Below are 24177 nucleotides of genomic sequence, written 5' to 3' on the forward strand. Positions count from 1 at the left end.
AATGAGGGTTTGCCAAATCATCAAAAGTTTCAAATAAATTTTGAAGAAAAGCAAATTAATTTTAGAACCAAAGGGTTAATGTAAAAAATAAACATACCTGCAGGGATATTCTGACATCAAATGGCAGTAATAAAAAATTATAACTCTCATTGTCAGAATTCAGCCTCTGGTATTCCTTGGAGTCTGGTATAGCAGCAAATCCTTCTAGCTTTTCTGCTGCTTCAAACATGTTGCAATAAAGCCCAACACTAGATATCTCAACAATCTTACTTACTTGGCCACCTTTAGATTTCACAACAGAGGACCTAACAGAAACGAAGATGGATTTAAAGGCATGCACTAGAGAAAAATCGCAACGCTAAATCCACCAAGAAAAAGCCAACATAAATGGAATGAACAAAAAGTTTCACATACAATGCAGGAGCAGATATGATGAGGACATCAGATTTTGCCACGTGTACCATCGTCAGAGACACAGATCGACGGCTACGATCCAGAGCCTTTATTTCTGATTTATTTTGTATTTTATTTATTCTCGCATTTTATTTTCCTAGTTTGCCCCTTGGGTATTTAGTCGCTTGTGTAGCCCTGAGGGCATTTGTGTCTTTCTAGCTTTGTCTTATCTTGGCCTATTTAAAGGAGGCCTCATGCATTGTAAGAAATGATGAATTATTGAATGAAAAAAAAAAAAAGTTTGTTCTTCTTTGATCTCTTAGTGAGTTCATGAGAGGAGAAGCCCAGTGAGTTCATGCGAAGAGAAGCCCGAGAAGGTGATTTGTAATACCCATCAATCTTGGTGGATTCCAAGGTTCACGGTTCTCTTATCTTTCTTTTCTTTTATTTTTCCTTGCATCGAATTCCCTCCCCAAACTTCCCACCCGCCGGCCTCATTCCCCACAAAGTCTTTCTTGGTAATTTTCCCTAACCCGAGCCCCTCCCCTTGCCGCTGGCCTCCTTGGGCCGCCCAAGCCGCCGGCCATCACCCACGGCCTCCCCTCTCCACCCACCAAGCCGCCGGCCCACCTTCAAAGCCCCAAATTTCAAATTTCAAATATTCCTTTACTCACCTTCCTAAAATAGATTTGGTCAAATTGGAAACTTTCTTATTGCGAATTCAATTGAAAATTTGAATTCAATTAGTTTCCTATTGTCTAAATCTATGATAGGAAACCTCTTTCTTGATTTAAAATCTGATTTAAATTTCAGATTTTGTTGTTACTCCTTAATTAACTCTTTGGGCCCACTCACTTAAATCAAATCCCTCTCCACCTCTCAAATCATTATAAGGATTTTAATCGTCATAATGATCCCCTAAATTGGCTCTTGCAATAAAGAGAGGAGTTAGAGAAATTTGAAATTCAAATACTTTCCTTATTTGCAAAATCCAAATAAGGATAGTTTTCAAATTTGAATCCAATCTAAATTTTAATTTAGAGAGGACTCATTATTTTCCCTCCTAATTGGCCAACCTTGTTTGGAAAGAGCTTAACTCCCCACAATTCCCTCTCCCCTCTCTCTTCATGCCGCCGGCCCAACATGGGCTTTGCCCCATTAAATCCCATTAAAGACTCCTCTCTCTAATTAATTTGAATTCAAAATTCAAATTAGTTTCCCTCCTATTTTACTCAAAACCTGAAGTTATTTTTAAATTTGGGATAAAATTTCTTTTCCTCTCCCGGATCTAACCTAATTCGCCCATCCAAGCCGCCCCCTCTTCTCCACCTTTGGCCGCCCCTTCTCTTGTGTCTCTCCTCTCGTGAAACTCCAAGTTGCTCGTGATAATTGAATCCAAGAGAAGAAGACGATCCCGTCTCCGAATCTCATCATTGGTACATGGCCGATCCTGAAGTTGATCACGGCTTCGCTTACAACGTCCAAGGAGAGATCAACATCTTCCTCTCTCCCTTCTACAAGCCGGATTGGGAATACGACGGTACCATGAAACGTTATGTCAATCGCATCATTTATTGTCTCACCGAGACTACCGAGCTTCAACGACCAAGAATTATGTGGACTCTTATCGGACGACCGCTCACTTCCCCAACTCCAGCCTCTTCCCCGGCGACTAGTCCCCTCGGCATCACTTGTTTGATAGTGGCATCCTTAAGTGTGCTTGCAATTCTCATCCGCTAGCCTCCACTTTCAAGAGAGTGAGTGAAGGACCTCTAGGTGAATGATCTAGATTTAAACTTGAGGCTTTTGTTACATTTGCTATTTGCATTACCTACTAATCATTTATTGTTATTCTGCAAATCCTACTAATCTCAAATTATAACCAATTGCTATTACTTAATCTGTCAATGCCATATTCTTAAACCTTCACTTGAGCAAACAAAGAGTTTATTGGTAGCAAAGCAAAGTTCATCACTTCTATTAATATCTTAATTGCAATTCTTGTTTATCACACATTCAGTTTCACATCAAGATAAGAATGAACAAGAAGTTTCACACATAAATTAACAAATAAAAATCTGCATAAATGGAATTCTTGGTATAATGCAGCTGGAACCTTCCCGCCACTAAGCTCATCAAAGAAAAGAAAAGTATATGATGCATTCCACAAACAAGCAAGGACAGGATTAATAAACCCAATTGATTTTTTACTGTATTTTCCTCAGTTTAAACATATATTTGCCTATGTTCAAGATCAGAAGAATGACATAAAACAACAAAAACTAATGTTGAATTGTTCTCGCTCAACAAAAAGAGTGATGCTTGTGACACAAATGAATTTTGTTTTGCAGCCAAAAGATTCCATTCGCCTTGAGGCAGATTGTAGTTAACCAGATTTTCCCTGAACTTGGTATCAGGGTTTATTTAGATCTGGGTCCTTACTTCCTATGAGGGTAAGCCCTCATAGTTAATTACACCTCTTAATGCGTAAAAAATAACTCTCGCTTAAGGATGAATTAATGTTTGAACGTGCAACAGCTTTAATTTTGGTTGTGGGGGATGAAGGTAGACCCGATCAAGAAAAATTTGATGCCAGCAATATTCTCCCAATTTTTATTGTTACTACAGAAAAATAATTTAATATTAACATCAAGGTATTTCAAATTTATAATGCTCGTGATTACTTTAATCACGCATTATCAGCTCTCTTCCATAAAGATGATATCATCCACCAATCCTGATGTCCTGATACTCCCTAACATGAAGTGGTGGAAATAAAAACTCATTATCTTTATAAATCAACAAGGTTTTCTTTTTCAAAATTGAGTGCTAAAAAAGATATTGAAGAGAATCAATCCTAACTGCCACATACATAATCAATAGAATACCCTTAAGAGTGTTTGGCTTCAAAAAATCTCTAAACTATCTAGCTGAATTCTTCAACACAAAAAAACTTCCTCTCAAAAGTTCCATCAAAGAAATATATGATGCATTGCCTATGTCCACATCCATAGACAACACAGAGATAAACTTGATCTTAAATCTCTCAAATGTGTCTTAATTGGGTATTCCTCCACTCAAAAAGGGTATAAGTATTATCATCCTATCATTAAAAAATTCCTAACTTCAAAAGAGGTCGCATTTGATGAGAAGCAAAATTTGGATTAATAAACTTTTCTTCACATCAAATGTGGCATATTTTGAAATAAGGAATTTTTTTATGGCAAGATGATAACACTTATACCCTTTTTGAGTCAATAAAAACCCAATCAAGATATATTCAAGGGCTCTACGATCAAATTGACCCATGTGTTGTGGATGTCAACACAAGCAATAAAACATTTATCTTTCACCTTAACATTCCAGCTACACAAACTTTAACAAATCCGGACACTATACACCTTCAAGTTTATATAAGAAGAAAAAAGCCTAGCAAAAATCTCCAACAAGCTCAAAAGTTGAAATTATTAACAAGTAATAATGATTAACCCATCATTACGCATTCTCCTCTATATCCCATCTAGTAGTATACATCTTTTCAAATTTTCTCTCATAATTATGAAGTCTTCCTTACATACATAAGCTCCAATTCCATTATAATACCGCAAATCTTAATTGAGGCACTTGAACACAATTAAAAGAATGGCAGAAGAAATGAAAGCTCTAAAAAAAACACACTTGGGGATCATTGAACAACCAAAAAAGAAAAAAAATGTAAAATGCAAATGAAATTTTTCCGTTAAAAATATAGAGCGGATAGAAGCCTAGAACAGTATAAAGCGAGATCGGTAGCAAAAGGATATACTCAATGCTATGGAATCAACTACCAAGAAACTTTTGCTCCTGTCACAAAAATAAATATAATATGCATCCTAATTTCTCTTATAGGTAATCGTGGATGGTCCACTCAGCATTATAATGTAAAGCATGCTTTCTTATATGGGAACATTAAAGAATAAGTTTGAATGGATCCACCAATAGTTCTTTCACAAAGAACAAAATATGCAAATTAAAAAAAAAAAGTTATATTACCTTAAAAATTTTATGAGGGTATGGTTTGAAAGATTCACAAAAGTCATTAATGAAAACTGAATACAAACAAAGCAAAGAGGATCAAACCCTCTTCATAAAACACCCCATTAATGGTAAATCTCAATTTTCATTGCACATGCTAATGATCTAATTAATAAAAGAGATGAAAATAAAAAAATACATCTCTCAGGAAACAGCTTGCTAAAGAATTTGAGATCAACCAGTTGCACAAGCTTAAATATTTCTTGTGCATAAGTTGCTCAATCAAAATAAAAAATATTTCACTCTCAATAAAATTATAACAAAAATCTACTGCAGAAATAAAATGACTTATTGCAAATTTTGTAAAACCCCAACGGAACCATGTCCAAAATTGGTAACAGATGAAAAAAATATATACATGAGAAAATACCAAATATTAGTTAGAAAATTAATCTATCTCACACTTGTCCAAACATCACAATTGAAAGTCTCATCGATCAATTCATGCACAGACTTAACGAGTTCGACCTTAAAGCTGCTTATAGAATCCTCAAATATCTTGAATTAAGTCTATGAAAAGAATTTTTACGTAAAAGGCAAACACATTATAAATTGTAGGGCATATTGATGTAAACTATATAAGATCACCAATGAATAGAAGATCCATGACTAGATACTACATATTTTTAGAAGGAAATCACAAAACAAGAAGAAGCAAAAAAATGATATGCTGTTTCAAGATCTCGCGTTGAATTTGTATTTCAAGCCATTGCCCAAAGATTTTGCATTCTTCTATGGATCAAAACTATCTTGGTAGGATCCTTGAGCATATGGATTAAGGGTTATAACATTTTAATAGATCATCTTATGGCTCTTAGATTGCGATCCATTTGCCTCCTCTTTCTCTTCTAGCCACCAAACTCTCTTGGCAATCTTTTCCCCTTTTTTAAAAAACTTTTACTTATATCCAATGTACGGCTTTTAGAGAACTCCATATAAACATCCATACTTCGCACAGAATTGCATAATAACCATAAAAGTCCCAACAAAAGATGTCAAGAAAACATTTCAAAGGATAAAAAAAAGTATGGAAATTAGTAATATCTCCAACGGTTTGCAACTTAAACTCAAATATCATGGAGCAAGTGTATGATTGTTAGAGCATTAAAATGGTAAGCATGCCAAAACTCACACTGTAGAGCTGTGCTTCGTTGTATCAGTCATTACGGTAAGAGTTGAAAATTTTAAACCAAATACATATTCCCCCTGCAAGGAAATATATAACATAAGGTGGTTGTGAACAGATATTACAATATAAACTCTACCATAAACTATGTTCAGCAATACATGAGAACAAATGGTGAAGTAACATGAAGCATAACATGCAAAGAATATTCCATGCAATGAAACATAAAGGCCAAAATAGGGGGTCGCCAGAAAGAAGAATGTCGAAAGAGAAAGAGAAGTTGAATTGGGTAAGGCAGAAAGAAAATTGGCAAGTGTAGAAGTTTTGAAACAGGGAGTTATGGTAAGATAGAATGATGATGCGGACATGGGTACGAAGATTTGGCGCATCTATCACAGGAGGCGTCGTAAATCGACGGATGTAATTTAAATCTTCAATTATGAGTTATTTTTCTGAAATTTAGTTCTTATTTGATATATTTCCTGTTTTACCCTAGGTTGGTTTATGTGAGTGTTGTAGCCCAAGGGGCAATTTTGTCTTTTAAGTTTTATTATGTTGTGGCCTATATATAGGGCCTTAAGCTATTGTAGTAGGGATGGATGATTGATATTAAAAATTTGTGTTCAACACTTGTATTCTTTTGAGAGGACAATAGTGAGATTCCTATGGGAAGGAATCGGAGTTTTCACCAGCCGCAGGATGGGTCCAGGCTCGTGACTTGAAGTCCCTTGGAGAAGGGCAAAGCATCACCCGTCAGTTTTCAGAAGAGTCCAAGGCTCGCGGTTTTTATCTTCTATCTTTGTTTTTGTTTTGTTCTTTCTTATTTCCTAGCCGTCGTCTTCATCCTCTACCTACGTCCACCATCATCGTCCCCATTTCTGCCATAAGCCGCTGGTCACCTCACCAGAAAATCCCCCAATCGCCGGCCATGACTCCCTAGCCGCCAGCCTCACCCCCTCCTCGTCCCATAGCCATGCCTCCTTCCAATTTGGGTTGGCAAAATCGAGAGGGAAAATCCATGACAATTTTGGATTTCAAATTTGAAATTTTCCTAATTGGGTTTGATCCATATTTGGAAGGTTTTAACTCTCCAATTCAAAATTCAAATTTGCATTAGGAGTTAAATGCCCCATCAATTTCCTCCATTTAATTAAGGAATTAATCGCAGCTTTAAATCTGAAATTTAATTTCAGATTTAAAAATTAATTCACTTAAGTAATTGGGGCCCACTTATTTGAAATCAAACCCCTCTCCCTCCCTCTCTCCTAGGCCGGCCCCTCTTCCTCCTCCTTTGCCAAATTAAGAGCCAATTAATGATCCTAATTAAATCCCTCATTTCAAATTCAAAACATTTTGAATTTTGAAATCTTTCATAATTTAACTTTTCTATTTTAGGAAAGTATTTATCTAGATCTATTTGAAATTTAAAATTCAAAAGGATTTTTAATAAATACTTCCTAAAATCAATCCCTAACTCTAGGAACCATAATACACTACAATTAAAGCTCTCCATAATCCCAGCCCTCCCACTAATACCGCCGGCCCCATTAGCTGAGTCGGGAATTATTTCCTAAATCTTAATCTTGCATTTAGGCAATAAATCCAAATCATCTCAAATCCCCTCTAGCCGAAATCTCCTCACGCCTATTTCTATTTGATTTATTCCAAAAGGAAAAGCCCAGTTTGGAAACAAATCCATCCTTTTTTTCCCCACTCCAAACTGCAGATATCTCCCTGGTTTCCACCGCCTCTCCCTCAGTCATCCTTCACCATGACGTGAAGCCTCATGTTCCCCCTTCAAACCTGTTTTTCTCCTAGTCTTTGAAATCTGAATTTCTCTCAGATTTTTGGTTAAAATCTGAAACTATATTTCAGATTCTGGGAAGAGTATTTGGGAACTTTTCATTTCCCCTTTCAAGAAAATTATCACAGGATTCAAGGAGTAGAATTCCCTCAGCCTCCCTTGGATCCCGCCGCCCCTTCTCCTCTCTCTTTCCCAATTCTCCTCTCCACCTCAGAACTTGCTCTCAGATTTTGTGAGAAAAATTTGAAATATTTCAGATTTCCTGAAAGGAATTGTTTCAGATTTTTGGGACCATTTGCTCTTCAAGACCCTTACGTTTCAAGCCTCCTGCCCGTTCTACATCAAATGAGGCATAGATGGAGATAAGATCTTATGAGGAGAGAGTCACGGCAGGCTCACAAGAAAAATCAGCAGTGAGAAAAAACTATAATAATTCTCTATTGATTCAAAAAAATCCCTAAACACGCTTTTACAGCAAAAGAAACCTAAGAACAACAACATAAATAATCATGAACAGATAAAACAACAACAATTTAAACTAGATCGGTTAAAAACTAACTAAAAGAGCATATTCAAAGCACAATTAAAATGTCCCCTTAATAATTCAACAAATAAAGTCATAAATAGTCATTAATCTTAAGTACGATGTCGTGCATATTGTTTGATTAGACGTTCACATGACCACCAAAGTTCCCTCCAACTTCATACCCCCAAAACAATACAACTGCCTAGCCCAACACCTATGCCAATTTTGGTAGCTCCATGTCAAGCAGAACCGCTAACCCCATTTTTCTTTTACTTAATTCTCATCCTTACTGAATCCTCTGCAACTAGCAGCTTCCCCTGATGCTGGACATCTCAATGTCTAGGGCAAACTAGAGCAAACCTAAGATGAAATACACAAAACAAACATGCACAAAGATCGAAATTTGCAAACCACCAACTCTGAGTTGCACCAAAGTTTAGTTCATTTCAATCCAAATTAAAAAGAAATGAAACTTGCTCCAAATAATAATTTAAAGATTGTACTAGCTAAAATTAAAATTCACTGTTTTCCCTGCTGTCCAGTAATTTCCTGCGCCGTCAAGACTACTTCAGTGTTTAGGTGTTACCCTTGTCACAACTACATCCCTACTTGCTTAGGTTGCTTAAACAACTATTATAGGTTGCTGTCCACGTTTTTCCTGCACCAGTTAGTGACATATAGGTGAGTCTGGGATTGTGTTTAAGTGCTGTCCACACTTTAGAGGCCCTCCAAAACACTTAGACAACTTAGATCTTTGTTGTAGTTTGCTGTCTTGTTCATTTCAGCATCATTTAGAAGCTTTAGGAGCATATTTACTTAGCGTTTAGGTGTTGCCCTTGACCCGGTACCCTTCCTAGTCACCTAGACTATTTTATCCACTAACAGGGTTTGTTGTCCACGTCTTTAGTGCACCTTCTAGTGACAATTTGGAAAGTCTAGCTTCACTTTATGTGTCGTCCCCTATCTAGATTCATCCTTAAGTGTTTCCAAGCTTTTTTCCAATGGACTCGATAAGACTTCAAAAGAAGTTAGATGACATCCTTAACCTAAGGGGCCTATGACTAGAATTATGACAGAGAAACCTGTTGACTCACCTCACTCTAAGTACTTGCCCCACTCGATCAATCCTGCTAGTCGAAAGATGCCCCACTCGACTTATCAACCTAAACCTAAACCTAAGCCTCAACGATCTCAATTAGAGTCACCTTACCGTCTACCCACCTTTGATGGTTCCTCGAACCCTCACTACTTTAGGGAATGGGTTAGACAATTAGAGGACTATTTTGAATCACGCCATATCCCGGAGTCTCACCAGGTTAGCATCGCTAAGTCTCACCTAAAAGGTCGGGCTCTTCAATTTTGGATGAGAATGGAAGATCATAAAGAGTCTCACGGTGAGTACCCTGCTTTTAATTGGAAAGACATGAGACGATAACTTAATTTAAAATATCGACCCTCTACTAGTGACCAACCAACTGGTTTTAAGCTTAGGTCACCCCGTGTTCATCAAACATTTGCGTGTTACACTTTCAAGACCCCTACCCCTAGTGACCGTCATCTAGAGCACCACCCTACCTCTCTTGTTGGAACGAACCATGGACATTACTATGGTCGAGACCACCCTTCCTTTTAGTAACATCAAGGATGCTACCCCACCCCGTAGGTTTTCTCCTAACCCTCCCAGTCAACCTTTAGCCTCCCCAATCCTTGACCCTACCAGTGTGATTTCAACCAAAAACCGCAGTGTTAGGAAAAAGTCCCCTTAACCTGAAACTGAGTACGTCCATTTCGTGGACACTAATGATATCACTGACAATGAGGACTTCTTTGAGGATGAAACTGAAATAAGTGAGTCAGATTCCCCGCATGACTTGAACCCTGATTTAGGAGATGTGGAACCTTTAAACTTCGATACCGTAGTCCACCCGAATCCTAATCTCATCAAGGATATCCCTTTGGATAAAGTCTGTCGGGAAGATAGTAATGTGATCTCAAAAGAAGATGATCTGACCTTGAACACATCGAATTTAAATCCGGAAGGTCCTGATTTAGTTATATCACTTACTGAGTTGACTTTGGATAATTTTGATGGTAATAATCTCGAGTCGGAAGCGGTTCAATTGAATTTACTACCTGATTTGAATCCCGATTTAACTAACCCCGAATCTCTCAACCTTAGGGTTATATTGAAACCTGATCCTATTGAGGATATTCATATGAATTTAGAAGGCAATAAGTTGAATTTGAATAAAGTTGAGCCTGATTGGAAAAATGAGCCTCCTTTTATTTTATTAGAGTATATTTCAAAGGTTGAGCCATTAGATCTACACTTGAGAGAGTGTGTCCTTCTTAAGTGGCCTTATCTCAACTTTTCTCGTACTGACTTTAATATTAGAGAGAGCATTAACCCATACCTTCATGACACCTCTCTAACTATTGTGCCCACACCTGTTCTAAACACTCTATCCTATCTTTTGAATCTCATACCTGTTAGTGACCCTTTGGACTATCCCATTATGATTATAAGTCAGAACCCCTTGTCTTATTATGTGCCTGATCCCTCCATTGTACCTTCTTTATACGTGCCAATCTCTATTAAGGACCCTCTCCACCCTAGTTCGATAACTTTGATTGATTACCTGGCTGCCCCTAGGAGACTATCCAAGACCCTAGCTGAAACTCCCAATGAACAGGCCCTTCTAGCTAAGAATGTCTTCATTGCTCCTCCTACACCGGTTCCCTTAAACATGACAGCTTTATGTCCTCTCATTTTGTGACTAATCAATCTTTATTCCCATTTTTGTGTGCTTGTAAGTTAGTATGTTGTGTGTAGTTTGTAGTCTGTTTTCTCCAATTTTATCCTCTGATTAAAAATTTTGTGTAGGCCTAAAGTTTATGTCAATCATCATGCACACTGAGTTTCTTGCATCACATCATTATTTATTTTGTTGAGTCTTGAAATTACCTCGCCTAAAAACATACAGCATTTGCATCACATCTACATGAACTACTTAAGGAAGTTGCGCGCCTGATTGAAACAGAACAATAATAATTATATACTTTATGTTGAATTCAAAAACAACAATTTAAAGCTTTTGAGGATGGTAATTCAGCGACGGTGCGGATTCGTCTGGCGCAGTTCCCGCAAGGAACTATAAAGGAATCATATGTTAGAAGTGCGAGACCAATTAAAACAGTCAAGAAAATCATTGATAGAGCTTACGTGGTGGATCTGCCTGCAGAGTTCAACATTCATCCCTCTATTAACATAGAAGATTTAGTAACCTATGAGGGTCCAAAGTTTAACCCACCACCTCCACTTCAAATTGAGCCTTGTGTGACCCCACTCTGTGAGAACCCCAGCCTACCTCCACCCCCAAATATTCACAAATTACCTATAGCAGAGAAGGTTGACATGATTCCGAGTGATGACATTATTTCCACAATTGAGGGTGGACGAAGAAGATAGCTGATGAGGTGGACAGGTACACCAAAGTCAGAGGTACATGATCAGAGTGCAAGGAGATACAGCTGATCAACTCAGATACACGAGAGTTCTTGAGACACCCGCTCGACGGAGTCGAGTTTTTTCCCACCTAGGGAGAATGATGAGGACATCGGAGATCAACGGCTACGATCTTGAGTTATTTATTTATATATTATCTGTAATAGTTTATTTTATATTGTTGTTTTTCCCTTTATATCCTTACGGGTGGTCATGTAGTATTGTAGCCCGAAGGGCATTTTAGTCTTTTATTTCTTTTCTTTTCATGAGGCCTATTTATAGGCAAGTTATTTTGTATTTTGAGATAATGAATTATTGAATGAAAATTGAGATTACTTCTTCTTCTTCTTGCATGAGAGCTACAGAGAAGGGAGAGCTCGAGGAGAGCTAGCGCAAGGCCCACCAGTCTTTGGAAGAGTCCGCGGCTCGTGGTAATTTCTTCTCCTATCTTTTGTTTGTTCCCTCATCCTCTCCCCCCCCCCATCCACCGTCCCCTCCCCAAGACAATCTCTACTCGTGGTTTAACCCTCCACCATTTCATCCACTAGCCTCACCACATCAAATACAACCACCTTCAAGCCCATCTCACCCGACGGCAAAGCCCCCCCCCCCCCCGAGATTCAAAATTTGAAATTCAAAAAAAAACTTTCCTTATTTGCGAGATCTAAATAAGGAAAGTTTTCAAACTCAAAATTCAAATGAATCTTAATTTGAGGACTCATTAATTTCCCTCCAATTATCCGATTCTATTTGGAAATAACTTAATTCCCCTTAATCCCCCTCCTCTCGCTCTCTCCATGCCGCCGGCCCTACTAGGGCTCCTCTCCATTTAATGCACAATCAAGGCATTGATTACAATCAATTGGAATTCAAATTTCTCAATTAATTTCCCTCCAAATTAATCAAAGCCTGAAATTAATTTCAGGTTTGGATTAAAAGCTATTTTCCTCTCTTGGCCCAAACCGGAATTCTCCCTCCTTAGCCGACCCCTCCCCTCTTCCCTTCTCCACGTTGGCCGCCCCTCTCCTTGCTCCCCCTTGGGAATTTTGAAGCCAAAGAAGAAGACGATGTCCTCACATCTCCTCTTCAAAGTCGAATGGCCGATCCCGAAGTTGATAGTGGATTCGTACTCGACGCCTACGGAGACATTCACATCGTTCGATCACCATTCTTCGACATCGGGTTTGGTTTTGACAACACCGTTGAAGATTACTTGAACAGAATCCTCCCCACCCTCGTGGACATCATCGAAGATCCATTCTCGGACTACGAGTGGGCCATCAACGGCCATCCACCCGTGCCACCTCCACCTCCGACTACCTCTCCACCACCGTCGACCTTTCCGTTGATTAAGACCATTGGCGTTGTGACCGTCCTCGTGGCTTCGTTGGGTGTGCTGAAGATCTTTCTCCGCTAAGCCATACTTTGAGTGTAAGTGAGCATGGTACCTCATAATGAAATTTTTAAATATTAACCGTGAGATTGTATTACTACATGTTTGTTTTACTGTGATAATTTCATATCTATCTTAACTTGCTTAAACTTTTGATTTGTAACGGCCTACTACAATAAAATTGACGATTGAAAGTTCTCTAATCTAATCTTACGAAATCTTAATCTTAAGTAGCAAGCTTTGTAATCCTTTTAAATATTTCCGTGCAATTCTTGTTTGTATCACATCATCTTGTTTTCTTTTTTTTTTAGTGTAATAATTTGTTGCCCTCTTTTGTTTTATGGTTGCTTATAAATACCTCTTCTTTTGAGAAAAGGTTTTTTTTTTCTTTTGACAATTAGTTTAGGATAGTCATAAAAGAGGTAAGGAATTCCTATACTTGGGGTGAATATCCGCTAAAATTTGGAGAGGAGAGGAGAGCAGAGGGGTTGTAGTGGGATCTAGGATTCTGCCAAAGTCAACACCCAAGCCATTCTTGTTCCACCTGTGGCCGTACAGCATTCTAGCAGGGAAAAAACAACTGCGGTCCTTGGCGCCAAGGCCTGTTTCAGTCCAGTATACCAAAGAAAATCCTTCCAGGAGGGTTTTTTTCCAGCAATCTTGCCTAGATCGGTGCTCCCCTGCTGCCAAGATCTGTTTTAGCCCAGTCCAACGTGAATCCTTTCCTAGTTGGCTGTCCAGCAGTCTTGCAGGACAAATGATTGCTGCCCCTTGCCACCGAGGCTTATTTCCAGCCTAGTCCACTGTGGAACCTTTCATACGTGTCTGTCCAGCAACTTTGCCAAGGAACTTTCATTAATGTAGCTTGCCATCCAGTTAATCCTATGTTAGAAATCTTCTAGGAAAGGTTTGGATAGAGTTACTTGAGGTTGAGAGCAATAAGATGACAAGAATCCAAGAATTCCAAAGGTTTTGGTTGTTGGATTAAGAAAAAGGCCTTTAAAGTGCAAAAAACATTTATCAGGTTTTATGTTTATATATTTTCTTCCATAATATTACTTCTTTGCAATAGGGATAGTTATCTATTGAAAAATGTTTGGTTTTCTTGGAGTGGCTGCAGGTTTTCAGTTAATCTGCCAACTCCCTCCGTATTAGATACACAAAGGATTGTAGAAGCATGAAGCTCTTGGAGAAACCACCAAAAGGGCCAGCTGTCACTTTAGAAGCACCCAACTGACTTGGGGCCAACTCCAGTGAGCTGATTTTAACCAAGTTTGGGGAAGGACAGCAAGTTGTTGGTGAAGTTTGGTGATTGTAACGTCTGCCATCTTTGTGTAATCCTGATTTTTTTTCCTCCTCTTCAATTTGAAGTTGCTAACACTTTACCATGTTGTTTTATGATATAAAGTGTTAGACCTTCTTTATTTCCATTCAACCGGTGTCACAATATATGATGTAGGACTTAAATGCTTAGACAATATTAAATAAAAAGTTGCACGCTTTTATTTGAGAGCAATATTAATTTTAAACTTGCAGTGATTTTAAACCATGAAAAAAAAAAAAGAGAAGTGAAACTAGCTTAGGTCAAGTCACACAACTAGGAGTTAAGATCACAAAATAATCAATTATTCAAGCATAGCATACATGAAAGATTTTCAAAGGGAAATCCCTAAATTAACAATGAGATTAGTCACTACGAAAGAGATCTCTCACTCAACTCCTTAGAATACTAGGCTTAGCTGAGGGAGTTAACACAACCTTTGTGAATAAATTATGACCACAATTGAGAGCAATCCGGAAGATATAAAATTCGGAGGAAGAGTTTACCTTTGTCAGGATTTGGAGATAATCTATCACTGCACGGAGGAGAGTTGGACGTCGATGGCTCCGGCGAGGGTGAAGACGATCCTCTCTACGTATTCCTCTATAGTTTGGTCAATCTTCAGGTTTAGGTCCAAGAACGGTGAGTTGAGGATATCGACGTGGCCTTGGTCATCGTAAACAAACCCGTGATCTTGTTTAGGATCCGTCATACATCAGTGGACAGCAACTTCAATGTTCGGGAACCTTTGGACAGCGATCGGTGGCCTCTCCAATCGGCTGGACAGCAAGGAAGAGTGCAGGAATTTCTGGACAGCACCTGATTTATTACTGGACAGCAAGCAGGAACTATTTGGGACAGCAATATTGCTGATCTTGGAGTTCTTGACAGCAATCCCTTGGTTCCGAAATCTGGACAGCAACTGTAAGCGGATCTAGGCGGCTAGGGTTGATGTGGCCAGCTATTGGAAAGAGAACATATATCCCTTAAATGACAAGGGATATAATTGGGGGAGGTAATAATGGACATAGAATGAGAAAAAGGAAGGGAGAGGAGAAGGGAGGCCGGCGGGTATAGAGGCGGGGAAAGGGTGTGGGGAATTTAAGGGAGTTTTCAAACTTGAATTATGAATAAGGAAAGGGAAAAATAGGATAGATTTATGATTAGATTTAATTGTGAGCATATAATAAAGTTTCCTAACATAAGTTATCCTATTTTAGGAAAGGATCTCAAATTCAAAATTGATTTGAATTTGAAATTTTAAAACTTCCCTAAATTAAGATGTAGAATATATGGAAAGTAGTAAATAAGAATTTGAGTTTGGGAGGCAAGGGGATGAGATGGGGCTGGCAGCTATGGGGGAGGGGAAAAGCCCTTTGTGACCGGTGGTTTGGAGGTGGAAGAGGGGTGGCCAGTTGGGTTGTAGTGGTGGTGGGTTTCGGCCGAGAGGGGGAGGAGGGAGTTATGGGTGGCCGGCGGCTAGGAGGGTGGGGTTCAGCCGAGGGAGGGAGGAGGGGATTTGGCCGGCGGTTGAAGGGAAAGAGAGGGAGGATGGGGAGCGATGACGTCGACCACGAACCCGGACGCTTCCTGCGGTTGGTGGGTATTGTGTGGCCTCACCTAGGGACTTTAATCTCTCTAAGAGCTCTCAAGCTCTCTCAAAACACAATAGTGCAGAAATTTCATAATATTATTCATGCTCCCTCAAAGGAGGAAGAGGAGCTTTAAATAGCAAATACAATGAAGAAAAATACAAAGACCAACTTGCCCCTAGGGCATACACATGATTAGGCCCTCAAGTGGGGGCATAAAAGGAAAAGTACAATAAAACTCATAAACTAATACATCAATAATAAATCTAACACAATGATAATCAAAAGTAAAGTGGTGCAATCGTGACCGTAGATCGACGGCCATGCCTCTGATAGACTCTCCAAGGTCAGATGTCTTCATTAATATATTGCTATTTCAATCTTTTTTTTTTCTTGAAATACTATCAGCAAACTAATCTAATCAAACAACCAAAACACTCACTGAGCTAAAAAAAAGCATCCCAACAGTACAAATTTCCATATGACTTCCCTGAAAGCAACAACCACCAATTGAATCTCATGCTTAGCTGAGTTTGAAACTAAACAACAGCAACAGCTGTAGCAGCTCATGCTTAGCATTATATCTACAAGAGTTACACAGCTGACTTCCTAGAAAGCAACGACCAAAATGAAGCCTAAACTTGTTGACCACTTGAACCAATAAAAAATCCATAGATTACTTTCTCCAAATAGCACTTTGTATCAATTATAATGCCCTTTACATATTTTAATTCATTACCCCGGTATGTATTATGCTTTAGTGATACTTGACTGGGTTTTAATTCACAAGTTTTAGTTTTTTAGCAAGCAAACTAGTTGATAAATCATTCATGATGTGATGAGGACATCGGAGATCAACGGCTACGATTTTTTTTTAGTTATTTATTTATATGTTTTTGTACTAGTTTATTTTATATTGTTGTTTTTCCCTTTTTTTTATTGAATTGTACATTTACATAATTAAAATCATGGAGAAACAAACAGAAAATACTAATTTACTAATTGAGGATAGTCTGCACCATGTCGACAATATTTATAGACATGAAGTCTGATTATGAAGTAAGAAGGGAGCTACCATAACCAGAAGGTGACTAACCAAAAGAATGAATCTTACTACACTTGATCGAAATACCTGGTAATTATGAGAATCAATGTATACGATGTGAACATTCCTTATTGACACTTGGATGCTTTCTAGAATCTGAATAAACAAATTAAAGAGAGCAACAATTTAGGAAATATTTTAACAATTTACAATTCTGAATCCGCTCAGAAATATATAAAAACACTTAGTATGCTCACCTTCGTGGAGATATATGTTATGAAGGACTGTCCAGCATGATTGTCTGCACATAATTAAAATCAAAAATAGAAAGATCAACCCAAAGAAACAGATTTCTCCCCATAAATTATAACAACAGAAAGATTAAGCTCATTTAGATAGATGCAGAGGTTTATCTGGATAGAAGGTTTATCTCAATAAGCTTATGAGAATCTTTGATGCAGTATAGTTTGAGAAGGATGTCAAATAAGAGAGTTAGGATGCATTATAGTTTGAGAAGGATGTCACAAAAGAAAGTTAGGAAAAGGTCCTTTTCAACAGGTAAGAAAGCAGCTAGGATTCCCAAAGATAAACCAATGCGGAAGTTATTCAATGCAGCAGAAAAAAAACATTAACCATATGTCTATTGATCGCATGACACTCAAATCAAAGAAGATATTAGCCATTCTGGCACTTTTGACCTAAACCATTAATATCAATCATTGAACCAAACATTCTTATACATATATAGAAAGATGCATGAGGGTGCTGAAATTTATTTTTCTAATTTTAACCCCACCTATAGAATTACTACCAATCGTATTGTGAAGTAGCACATGTATGAAAGAAAAATCAATGGTACCAAGCTGATTTTAATGTTTCCTAAATTCATCTTTGTAGCATATAATCTATTACGTCAGCTTTTCTTGGCATGATTTTCCTTCTTAGATTTTGTAGATGTGTAATTCTTGGCACGATTGTGGGAATGTGAAGCCTAATAATTGAGAGTAAATTTTTAATACTTTGAGGTGCTGATTTTTATCCAATTTGAACTTCCTTTTGGGGTTTTCTTGTTTACTTCTGCTGCATATGATCTTTCCTATTGAGTTTTTATGAACGAGCAGTTTAATAAAGATGTTTAGCAATTTCACAAGACTCATAATAAAAGTTTTCAATGTTAAACATTTATAAGAAGAGAATGAAATATGCATGGTAGGGTTTTAAATAAGGGATACCTTAGTCTATATTTAATAATCCCAAATGATGTTTTTATTTAGAATAGAGATGAAGGAGCATAATAACTATAGCCCATCCTATTCTCTAGCTAACTCAATCTTCTTCCCCGTTGTGGAGTTATGAAATACACAATAATTAGTTAAAAAAGCTACTTTGCAGTTATGATCTTTTGAGGTTTTATGAATAAATAAAAAATATACTGCAAGGCTAGAAATATGTAGCATATATCATTGAGAGTAAGTGCAAGATAAATAGGAATATTCATTTAACATGCAACAATGGTTAGGGAGCGATCGGCTACTTTTATTTTTCTATTGCTCGCACAAAATTCGTATGTTTGGAAAGTATTGTCAATGTTTGTCATGTGATCAATGGCTCATGAATATAGTATCCAGATTTTAGGGGAAACACTTGAGGCATTAAAGGTATAAGATATAGAATTATTATCATTTTGATCTAAAGAATATGACACAAAAAATTTTCTAATAAGTTGAGGAAGTTTCTTGTCAACTTCTCCAAAGTTGAGCCCTTCAGATTCAATGAGCTAAGTATACCCTTTTAATTGGCCTTCTTTGTTTCCACCATAGCCTTGGGTCTTTCCATGGAGCTTCTAACATTTCTCTCCAATATGCCTTGTTTTCTTGAAATAATCGCACCACTAGTTGTTTTTAGCAAAAAACTTTTTCAATCTTTTTGGGAAGATTCAGTGGCTAATAAGTCATTTTCCATGAGTTTTTGTAATTATCATGGCTAACATTTCAAATTTGGGAGCGTTAAGCATTACCATCATTATTCCTTAAATGATTTGCATAAACAAGAAGACCTCATTTAAGAATATTAGGTTCTCTCTGCTCAAGATTTGAATACAAGCTTGATTGAATTCAACATTAAGTTCTCAAGAAACTCAGAAAACTATTTATCTTTCTACATATTATTTTAAAACAACAACAATATAATTACACTTCATCTTAAAATCCGGGTAGTAATCTAACTCTAATGAATAGACCTTCATTAAATTGAAATATTCAATGACACGGCAGTTAACTAATTTGGTTATTGAGAGCTTCATCTTGATCTTATAGATCAGAGCGGGATTAGTAACTTTTGAGTAAGACTATTTGACAACTTTTGCAAATGATTGTATTGCTCGCTAATTTCATGCATCATGTAGTTTCATAATCATGACATAAACATGGAATATGCTTAATCCTAAAATATATACTTTGAGTCTTTCAAATCCAAAGAAGGATCAAGAAGATAAGGATTTTTCCTTTTACTTTCAAAAACATTTTTACAATCTAAGATTACTTTTAAGTAGTTTCTTCTATTCAAATGATATGAGGAATGTATCAGCAAAATTCTCCTTTAATAGGAGTTTGATTTTCACCATTCATGATGGTCAACCTTTGGAATTGAGTTGAAAAAAAAAAACGGATATAATTAGGACAACAAGAATGAACTAAAGAAAAAAATAAAATAAAAGTTGAAAAGATGCCCCTAACCTTTCTCAAATACCAATATAGAAAAAAAGTAGGGGGGGACTAGATAGCTTAGATTATTTATTCCGTTAATGGATGCTTATACAAAAGTGATGCACATAGAAATTAGGAAATTATACAATTCCTAAGAAAAAAAATGCATGGAATGGCTCGACCACACATAGTAAAAAATTGTATACCATATTCCTTCCATTCTAGCACCAAGTATCCCTCAAAGTCACCACTCTGTGGGAGCAAACCTTTCATTATTGTTTCTACCACAAATAGGAATACAATAATAAAATGAATGGGCAGTCAAACCCTTCATTATACATTCCATTGATTCCTTCATTATTTCCGCCACATCATCAATCAAGCGGATTTGTGTTCTTAACTAGATGAGCTATTTTACTTTTTAAAATCTCATCCTAGAATATCCCAGCAGCAATGAACCAATAACTTTAAAAATATAATGAATGCCAATCTAATGCAGAGGATTTCAATGCAATGCCCATGCTATAGTTTAATAAATTCATTTTTAAAATGTATTTGAAGTCACGCAAGTAAAAAAATATAAGACAAGTTGAAAAAAAATGTCATAATTCAACAAAATGCTCATTCTTTTGCCCTTTGAAGAGTTCAAAAATATTTAACATCCGCCTTCCTATATAATTATATATCAAACAAATCTTGCAGCCCTTCAAAAAGGACGTTGCAATACATGCGCTTGGTACGTGAGCATTGTTCGTTGTTATACAAGAACTAACAACGTCAATATGGCCATATCAGGCATCTCAAAGTTTTACTTGCTTTGTCACTCAAGAGTCCTACGGCTTTTCTTGCAATCACAACCTAAACAGAAGTATCTTCTATAACCAATATAGCCACAATCCCTAAAAAGGTTCATATATAACATTTAAGTAACACATGAGATAAGGAAAAAATTCACATTTTTCCACTTGTGCAAATTGCATAATATTAGATAATCACATTTACCTGAATGGATATGCGGAATCATATTTATCAAGCAATAACAACATTTACACGATTAGTAAGATTATTATTTTTTGGAAACACGCAAATCATGGTTAAGATTAGAAGAATAGGATAAATACAACTAGAATTGTATTCAGACGGTTCATTCTACAAAAAACCACGTGTTGAATGGCATATCTTAAAAATTAAGAATGAATGGAAAACTGAGGGCGATTAAATACTAACTCCATCTATCATTCTTCAACAGAGATAACTCACAATATTAAAAACACTATGAGGAGATGTTTATGCACGCACAATAATAAATATGTAACAGAGCGGAGTGGGATAAGTGAAAACTTTTCCAAAGATTAAAAAATTCAGCTTTTGATGAGCAATGACACCAATGAGAATAAGGCAAAGAAATGGAAGGTAACCTGACACTCGTCTTGAAAATTTTGCTAGTTCTATTGCATTGAGTTTAGCCATTTTGCCAGCTAATTCTCTTATTTCCACTGAATCAGCGCTCCACTATCAAATAAAAGGAGTTATTAATAAAAAGCATTATTATGTTATTTTGATTGCCAATAATTCCAAATAACAAAAGCAGATGCATTCAAAATGTAAAAAATTGTCAAGAATTCAGTTACATGCAAGAAAATAAACATGCCTCATTATCTTCACGCTGGCATGCACATAAGAAAATATCCTCTAACACAATTATAATAGGTTCCCAACCTAGCCTTTTCCAAGGAATTTTGATGCTCAATTTTCCAATTCGCCCTGAAAAAAAAATAATAATAATTTCATTTTATTATTCCAAGACTTGCATGTCAAATAAGAAAGATAGAAAGGAAATAGTCACATAAAATAGAATTTCATGGATGGAAAACTTATATATTGCACTTGTTCGGGCTATCCACTAAGAAAGCACTAATCCTAACATTGGTTTCAATGAGATCAATTAACTGTGTTTTCTAATCTTCTTCTATCTTTTGCCGTCTGTAAGTTGTCTCTAACAGATTATTGCCTAACAAGAAAAACTGAACTTCTATTTGCCAGGAGATGCTTTTGAATGGTGTATCCCATTGTGATGACTTTAGGAGACCTCGAATTGATTTTTTTATAAAACTATTATTGTTGGTTGCCAGCCTAGATGAGAAGGGTTGATAGCCCAATTTTATGATAATATTCACAAAAAGAATCTAATTTTGAATTTTCTTAGTTGTAGGGCATTCCCTAGAAGCGAAATGTCATGGCTTAACTTGTGACGTAGAATGGGTAGGAGGATTGAATCCTATGGGTCTTGAAGAGAAAATACAGAAGTCTAAACAGCAGCTTTTGGGTTCTTAGAAGTCTTGGACAGCAACTCTTCTTGTTGGAAATCCCAGGACAGCAATCCAATAATGTCCAGAAAAGCCTGGACAGTAATGGGTCGAATTCCGGGGCTAGCCAGCTGGTGTGGGATTGCAGAAAAACTGCTGGACAGCAGTTTAACAGCCTCCAGAATACAGGACAGCAACCCTGTTCAGGGAAAAATCAGGCTCTCTAGCTCCGGTGATCAATTAGTTGTTTGAGAGGAAGCAGACAGCCACCACGAGCTCTCTGGATGCAGCTGGACAGCAATCTGTAATTTGGAGACAGCGGGACAGCAATAGGAGATTGCCAAGATTGCTAGATAGCAGCTTTGGTACTTGGAAAATTCTGGCCAGCCACCTACAATTGCTTAGGAAAGCTTGGACAGCCACTCAGTTCATGGGAAAACAAATTTTGGCTGATCCGTCCAAGGGAAGGAGGTGGAGCAGGGATCAAGAGCTTTCCTTAAGGCTCTCTCCTCCCGTGCATTAATTCAAGAATTAAATTAATTGGGGTGAGGGAAGGAGATGATTTGGATTTAATTCCAAAGGGAGAGTCCTAATCTTTGGAAAGAAATAAAGGAGGTGGGGCCATGGGAATTTCGGCCAGGAGAGAGAGAGAGAGGGTGAGATGTCTATATGCAATGAATGTGGGGGAATTGAAATTTAATTGAATAATCAATCTCAGATTTGTGATTGATTACTAATTAAAGGGGCTTTCCAAATTTAGGTGATTTTATTTATGAAGGTGTTAGAATTTCAAATTCATTTTGAATTTGAAATTCAAATTCTTTCCTAAAATACAAGTGGCTAAATATGGAAGGATTTGAATCTTGAATTTTAATTAATTTGGATTCCAAATTGATTCCAAATTAATTCAAACTAAATTAGGAGATCCTAAGTATGGCAAGTGGAGTGGGGTCGGCGGATTTAGCCAAGCATGGCCGGTGGCTAGGGAGAGATTAGGAGGAAATTAAGGAGGCTTTGATGCTTCCTTAATTTTGGGGGTTGGATTTAGAATGAATTAAGTCATCCTAATTAATTCAAAATCCAATGGAGAGAAAATATGAAAACTTTCCTAAAATGGATTTTATAATTTATGAAAGAATTTGAATTTCAAATTTGGGAGAATTTGAATTTCAAATTTGGGAAAATTTAAATTCAAAGACCAACTAAATTATGGCAATCCAAAATTAGGAATTATCTAAATTAAGCAATGGGGAATGGGAGAGGGTGTGGCCGGCGGTTTGAATGGGGCGGGTAAGGGGCCGGCGGCAAGGTGGAGATGGAGACGACGTGATGGTGGAGGTAGGGAGAGGATGAAGATGATGACTAGGAACAACAAGAAGGAACAAAAAAAACAAAAACAAAAGATAAAAGATAAAACAGCGAGCCTTGGACTCTTCCAAAAACTGACGGGCGCTACGTTGCCCTCCTCCAAGGGACTTCAAGCCACGAGCCCGGACCCATCCTGAGGCTGGTGGAAACTCCGACTTCCTCCGATAGGGATTCCACTAACGTTCTTCCCAAAGAACACAAGTGCAAAACACAAATTTTTTTTATTATAATTCCATCATACCTAATACAAGAGAAGGTGCCATAGGCCTCAAAAGAAATTAAAAGACACATTTGCCCCTTGGGCTTACATAAGACAAGAGGGTAAAAAGGGAAATTGCAAAATTAAATCAAAATACACTTAATAAACTAAAATAAAAAAAGTGATCTCAGTCGTCAATCTTCAGCTCCTCCTCGGATAGGCATTGACAGTTGGATGTCCGCATCAACTTGATTGTAGCAATAAGAAGACAAGTGTTTGTTAGGACGTCCCTCAAAGTAACACACCACAATTTAACCTAATCATGATTTAAATTAGACAAGGGTTTCAAAATGACATCAACTCAAAGAGAAGCATCATAACCTATGTTGCACCGATACACCTATTTATGAAGGCGTGCTGTATCCGATACACCGATACACGGATACGCCTCCGATACTCCACCGATACGTGTCGGATACGCCAAAGACGTATCCAATTAAAATACTATTTACTTTCAAAAGGACACGCGTATCCGATACATGTGTCCGTTGAAAAACAAAAAGAAATCCGAAAAAAAAAAAAGATGTGTCGTATTTACTTCCGCGGCTGTGAGCAAAGTTCTCTCATTTCCAAGATGGATTTGAGTCTCTTGATGATATGAGAATATTAGAAATTACTAATCTTTCACTTGATGAGCCTGAATTAAAAGCTATGATATTTATTGAAGATGATATAGAAGTTCAAAGACAAACCACTGAAGAAGCTAATCATATCATTCCTTCTATTGAATAGTTGAAACTTTATGTGCTAGACAATTTAT

At 37.2% G+C, this 24177-nt stretch overlaps 1 protein-coding gene across 1 annotated transcript in view; it reads right to left on the reverse strand.

The window, feature by feature from the left end:
• LOC110111707 overlaps nt 1–21248 on the reverse strand; it is a gene marked incomplete at its 5' end in the record, with an annotated part of 144745 nt that extends 123497 nt beyond the window's left edge. The window contains 6 exon segments of the mRNA XM_020843695.2: nt 98–305; nt 5600–5673; nt 16867–16935; nt 17037–17080; nt 20903–20996; nt 21136–21248. Coding sequence (XP_020699354.1) covers nt 98–305; nt 5600–5673; nt 16867–16935; nt 17037–17080; nt 20903–20996; nt 21136–21248 — 602 coding nt within the window.
• Between the last annotated feature and the right edge of the window lie 2929 nt (nt 21249–24177).

The sequence above is a fragment of the Dendrobium catenatum genome, unplaced genomic scaffold (assembly GCF_001605985.2).
Source record: "Dendrobium catenatum unplaced genomic scaffold, ASM160598v2 fragScaff_scaffold_1446, whole genome shotgun sequence".
Taxonomy (NCBI): domain Eukaryota; kingdom Viridiplantae; phylum Streptophyta; class Magnoliopsida; order Asparagales; family Orchidaceae; genus Dendrobium; species Dendrobium catenatum.